The sequence below is a fragment of the Harpia harpyja genome, chromosome 1 (assembly GCF_026419915.1).
Source record: "Harpia harpyja isolate bHarHar1 chromosome 1, bHarHar1 primary haplotype, whole genome shotgun sequence".
Classification (NCBI taxonomy): domain Eukaryota; kingdom Metazoa; phylum Chordata; class Aves; order Accipitriformes; family Accipitridae; genus Harpia; species Harpia harpyja.
The window spans coordinates 9826687-9832989 of NC_068940.1; the positions used below are offsets into that span (position 1 = coordinate 9826687).

At 50.1% G+C, this 6303-nt stretch overlaps 1 protein-coding gene across 1 annotated transcript; it reads right to left on the reverse strand.

Moving 5' to 3' along the window:
* Window positions 1-323: 323 nt before the first annotated feature.
* EDN1 (endothelin 1) lies at window positions 324-5255 on the reverse strand. Its single transcript, XM_052772129.1, is given in 6 exon segments — window positions 324-1620; window positions 3006-3113; window positions 3380-3538; window positions 4514-4626; window positions 4628-4671; window positions 4888-5255. Coding segments are annotated over 6 exon segments (627 nt in total). The 5' UTR covers window positions 4952-5255; the 3' UTR covers window positions 324-1481.
* Window positions 5256-6303: the final 1048 nt, after the last annotated feature.

Genomic DNA, 6303 nt, shown 5'->3' on the forward strand with positions numbered 1-6303 from the left:
TGGTACAGTAAATCCAATACTAGAATTTGTATTGTTGGATGAAGAAGACATCAGCTGTGTGAGAATGCTGCTGCAGGATAAATTCATTTGGCCAATTCAAATTTCACTGTGAAGTTTTGATGAGCAAGCTTGAAGCTAGAACGAGCATTAGCTGTTGTCTCACATCTGGCACAAACTTTCTGTGTTGTAATCTGGCTAACCTGACAGAAAGGCAATAGTGTGCACACACTTCATCTAGGTCAGCTTTGTACAGGGGGCAATCTACCTCCATGATCATGGAGCCACAGCCTACAGAAAAGCAGGGCATATGAAAAACAGGGCAATACAGTAATTAAAAATATTTATTTCTGAAGATATTTACCTTGATAGGCATAAAGCATTTCCCAATTTCATACAGAAATACATAAAACATGCATAGACCAATATGGCCTACTTCAATGTGTATTCAACATGGTAAATATAATGAAGAACTTGTGTGAATATAAATACAGAACACAAAAAAAAAAAAAAAAGCACATAAGATTCAACTGTCAGCAAATTCAACAATGTGAACAAATTCACTGCTATAAACGTTCACCCAATATTAGCCTTTTGACATAATTCAAAACAACCCTTTGTCTCAATGCATTTCCACCAAACAAGGCACTGAATAAATCTCACAACAGCCTCTGGTACATCCCCACTTCAGTGCATTTTTGGTGGCATGTAAGACACAACAATCTCTATTATTAGAGCTTCAGTTAGCCAAATATCCTTGTTATGGGACACCTAGTAGTGTCGTCTAACTTTTATTTTATGTTGAAGAGTCCTTTGGTATCCAAAACCCAAAGGACTTTGACTATGCAAACAACCACAGTGTCTAACCCACATTCAGATAACTCTGGTTGTACAAGTAAACTAGACTTCTGAAAAAAGGCAAAGGGTTGCAGCTGATTAGCAAAGGCAATAACAAGGTGTAAAAATACTCTAGCAGGAGTGCAACAAACAGTACGCGAGGTAGACATGTATATATGCAGTAAGTTCTGATTAAAGTAGCACTGTGGCTTTCATTTTTGCATTTTAATCAAAAGGTCGAGTTTTTTGCTTTGAAGTTTGTCCACTCAGATCTTGCTTTCTGTCCTTCCTAAACACATCTACGAGGTCTTTCTTGCAAGATGCTTTTGATACAGGCCCTGAAAGCTGCCCAATTGATGGGTAACATTCCAGAAGCAATATTCAAACATTTCTTCAGAAAGATGGCTTTTCATGTATGTTACTGCAGATTCCCCTTCACCCCCTCTACCCATCCACCTGAATTCCAAAATGATGAAATTCTTTGCTTTTATACCTCCAAATACAGGACTTCCTTAGTGTTCTTCTCTGCTGCGCAAACACTTGGACAGAGAGGCCCTTCGCCGTCATGGAATGTTAGAAGTCAAGAGAGAGTTTTGGTGATGCTTTTTCAGCAAGTGTGATGGAGAAAAATTCAGGTGATCTTCCCACTAGGATGCTTTCAGGCTTTCCCAGATGCTTTGCCTTTTGTTCGCCCTGTTGTGTTGCAGCTTCCACCCTTTCTGGAGCTCAGCCTTCAGCTTTGCAATACTGAAGGAGGCTTTGATACTGTTACCAATGGCTTCCAGCCTGCAAAAATAAGAAAAATACATTTATTGTAACAATAATGAAGATGCCTCTCCAGAGTGCAGACATTCAGTTTTTGATTAAATAAGCCTCAGTCTAGATTTCTACCATGGGATCTTCTGTAACTGCTTATTGCTATACCTCTGTCAGAATTACGCTAACTTAAGCCACTTGAAATACTGGATTCAGGATTTAAATGCAAACATTAAAATAAGTTAAAATATTCATTCAAATACAGATGCCCCAGACTTCCTTAAATGGCACATATCCAGTCAAGAGGTCTTCAGTGTTATTCTTTTTGGCTGTTTTGTTTCTTTCAGGTAAACCTGATCCTGGTTCCAATGAATGGGTGCATTTTTCAAGTAAGCGAGTAAGCAAGCCCCGTTTTCAAATACGATTTAAGACTTCCAGGGCCTAAGTCTCACTCAAAATCATCAGACTGCCTGCTCCCTTAAATCCTGTTCCGCTTTTGAAAGTAGCACTAGAGTATCTTCTTTTGCATGGGCAAACGTCTGTATGCCATACTTTTACACAGGCATATGGCTGAACACTGAATGCCAGAGCTGATGTAGCTGTACTAACACTCAGCTTCAAAGCTGACTTCACCTCTGTGGGGTTTGCAGCTGCACCAAGTCCAATGCACGCGTCTCTGAACCGGACTGTGGAGTGATATTGCCGCCTACTGCCACTCAAATTATTATGCATGGACTTCAAAGGGCAGTCCTGAAACTTACTCCTAATCTCAAATATTAAACTGGGCTCAAATATTAATTTAGTCTTCATTTCCCTTTTTCTCAACCTTTTCGCAGTCATTTCCATCACTAACATCCCGTACTCATTTTACACGGGTTTATCGGACAATGTAAAAGATAAGGCAGGTAGAAATCCACCTCCCGCATTCTAAAAAGCCAGCCACACCAGCCAGGAGAAACGATACATTCAAAATCTGGATAGATCAATAATCTTTTTTTTTTTTTCCCTCCAGTAAAATGGAGTAAAGTATCTAAGAAAAAGCATTCTGATTCAATAGCATATTAGAGTAGTCGGGACGTATTTTTAAGTAGTTAACGTGCTAAAATGACAGGCTCCATTTATTTCTGTCAGTATTTCATGATTTCACGCTCTTCAGAAGTTTGGTGTATCATCAGGCTTACAACTAGGCCTGCTTCCTCTACGCAAATGGAGGATGCTAGGCAGAGCTCAGCACCCATGTCTTCAGAAGCTAAAAACCCACTGAACTAAGAAAAGCCCTCAAGACACCCTCACTGATTCCTCTGTAACTCTCAAGCTGAAATCACCAGCTAAGCCCACCGGCTGATCCGAAGGCAGGTGAACTGTGCTCTCTATTGCTACTCCAGGGAACTACAACAGGATGAGAAGAAACTCACCGCTTCATTTTCTTGCTGTCAACACGTGGTCGGTTCATGCATTTGGGTCCAATGCAATTGCCAGCTTTGTTGCGGTGACGTGAGGTTTTCTCTGCTGTGGACTGAGCCCTGTGAAAAGTGAAAAGGTGCTGCTGAAAAAAAAAAGCAAGCGTGCAGTCCACAAGGTGAGGCATCTCATCAACCACTTCTCTAGGCATGTAATAAGCGATCTTTCTGGGCCAAACCATAGTATGTATCACAGCGGCATGAGCACTCAGTAGGAGGCAAGGCTTTGGGGAGATTATTCGCTCAGCAAGTGCCAAAATGAGTGAGTCTACCACAATCCATCCCTTTTACATGCACTGCCTTTTAAAGAGTAGCAACAATAGACGCACCAGAGATCTTTTCCTGTCTGGCAGAAGTTCAGACATTTCTTGTCCTTCTGGTTGGCACATCGGCATCTGCTGCTAGGTTCAGCGAGCATCTCCGGCACCGTGTCCTTCAGTGATCTTCTGGATCGAGAAGGACCTCCAAGACCATACGGAACAGTCTTCCTATGATCAAAGAGACCACATGAAAGTCATTCAAATAATTCTGTGGCTTCGAAACAGTGGGGTATTTTGGGCAACCTTATCAATGGGATTGGGAATGCCTCATTGGTCATAGTTTCCATGCAAATGCTTCTGATGATTCTGCAGCATATTCATTAGCATGGCTACTGACAAGGCTAATGGCCTTTTAATTGTGATTTCATAAGGCTGCTGTGCCTCCCTGAGCGATAGAAAGCAATAAAACCTCATCTCTTTGAACTTTGGTAACTGCCAACACCGAAAGAAGCAATAAAAGCGAGGAACAGATCCTCTGCGCTCAGGGGAAACCCAGCAGCAGAACAAATCGCTAGAGTCAGTGTTTGCAGCATTAGGCGAGGCTCTGGCTTGCTATTTTTTGGTGAGGAGAGCGCAGAAATGGACACTGTACGTAACGCTATTAACATGTGGGATGCGTTAATTTGCAGCAGAGAGCAGCAAGAGGTGGCAAGGAGCCACCCCGTGTCAAAGTAAGCCTTCTAGCCTCCTAACTTGTCAGAAAGGAAAACGGTGAAATTCAGGCGGGCAAAATCATCCTGTTGGCATTTTGTCGGCTTCTGATTCATAGCGAAAAGCATCCCGCAGCCTTTGCTGAGCGGCACCAAAAGGAAACGCTCCTGCTCAGATTTTAGGAACGCAGGTGTGTTAGGGCTGTTGGGAGCTACCTGCTCAATCTAGGTGGTCAAATCCCGCTTGCTTTCTCCCAGTGAACGGTCTCGCTGCTAAACTCGGCAGAAAAGCAGGAGGGGAGGGGGAAAGCGACAGGAGAGACCGTGCGAATACCTTTTCCTTCCTCCCCTTCCCATTCCTGCAAGGGGGTTTGTGGTTCTTAGTTTTCCCCTTCTCCCTCCCTTTTCCCAACCAAAGCGGACCCCAGCGCTCGGCAACTGCCGAAGCCCCCCCCCCCCCGCTCCCGCCCTCCCCGGTCCATCATTCACTCACTCGGGGGTGTTGATCCAGATGATGTCGAGGTGGCAGAAGTAGACGCACTCCTCGTCCAGCAGCGAGGAGCAGGAGCAGCGCCGGGCGCGGCGGTGCCCGCCGGCGGCGGCGGCGGCGGGGGGGGGGCGGCGGCGCGGCGTCCGCCTCGGCTCCGGGGGCTGCGGGAGGGAGCGGCAGAGCTCAGCACCCGCGGAAACCACGCACCCAGCCCCTCCCGCCGCATCCCTCGGCCTCCCCGGGCCACCCTCCCCGGCGGCGCGGTACGGGGCCCCGGTGCGAGCCGGCAGCAACCCCCCACACACGCTCACACCCCCCTCCGCCCCGCCGCAGGGCCGGACCCGTGCGGCGGCGAGCGGCTGGGGACCGGCACCTACCTGCCGGCAGCAGCCCCGGGCAGAGCACGAAGAGCAGCGAGACGATCATCTGGGAATAATCCATAGCAGGCGGCGGAGAGCGGACGGGAAAAGTGGGGGAAAAGGGGGAAAAAAAAAAATTAATAAAAGAGAAAAAAGGGGGGAAAGTGTCTCCCAGCGCGGGGATGGAGAGCCGTGTCCCGTCTCCGGCGGGGCGCGGCGCGGGGGCAGGCAGCGGCTCGGTGCGCCCCGGCGCGTCTGGCTGGCGCGGCGGTCCCCGGCGCCCTTTTATAGCGAACCCCCATGGAGCGGGTAAACAGCCCCGGCGCTATTTTATCCCGAGACAATGTTATTCTGCTATTAGTCACCGCGCGGCAACGTGCGGACCGAGATAAGGCCGGGCTGGAAAGGAAATCGCCTGCGAACTTCAGAGCGGCGGGCGGCCGGGGGGGGGCGGGGGGGGGCCGGCTCCGGGGGGGAGGCGGGGGGGGCGACCCGGGGGCGGGGCGGGGGGGGCGCCGCGGGCCGCGCCGAGGGCGGGCCGCCAGGGGGCGCCCTGCCGCGCCGCGCCTCGCACCTGAGGGCGGGCCGGCCGCCTCAGCCGCCTGGCGGCGGCGGGGAGAGGCCGGCGGCCGGGCAGCATCGCCCTCGCCGTAACAACAGTAATTATTGCGATTATCGTCAGCGTCGCCGTTGTTGTTGTTGTTGTTACAACAGCGGGGCGGGCCGCGCCGGGCGGGACGCCGGGGGTTGCCGGCCGGGGCCGTACGGGCAGCGCCGGAGGGGGGGGGGCGGTGAACAGGGCTGGCTGCGGCCCGCTCCCCGCAGGCCCAGCCGGGGTGGGGGGGCTCTGGGGTCTCGGGCGGTTTGGGTTTGGCAGCGGCGGTGAGGCTTTGGGGTATAACCCCCCCCCCCGTTTTCTGCCCTGGCGAGGCAGGGCGCCGTGCCACTGCGCCTTTTAGGGTCCGGGCCGTGCGTGTAACGCCAGGGATGTGCGGTGAGGAGGAGGACAGACCCGTGCCTTGCCTTTGGCTCCTACCGCTAACTCTGGCAAGGTCAGGGCGAGGGGTTTTTTCCGGCATTTGCTGCCTTGTGTCGAGGGGCAGGAGCTGTCAGCGTGGAAGCTGGACGCTCGAGAACTGTTCGCAATGTCATCGCAAATACGTACATGCGTGAAATCCACTGAGCTCCTGACTGAGAAAGCCAGTGTCTGAATATAATAAACTCAAGTGAACTCAAATGCCTGTGATCTGATGTGGAGCCGTCGTGCTGCAAAGCGTGCCAATTTCACCTATGATAAATAGATAAGACTCTCTTGGTATTTGTGGCATTTCCGTGCACTGTGCTATAATAATAGAAATGACCTTGGATATCACAAAGACCAAGGCTGTTAACTGCAAGTTGCATTGTGATCTCCCAGGTGAATGGCCATTTTTT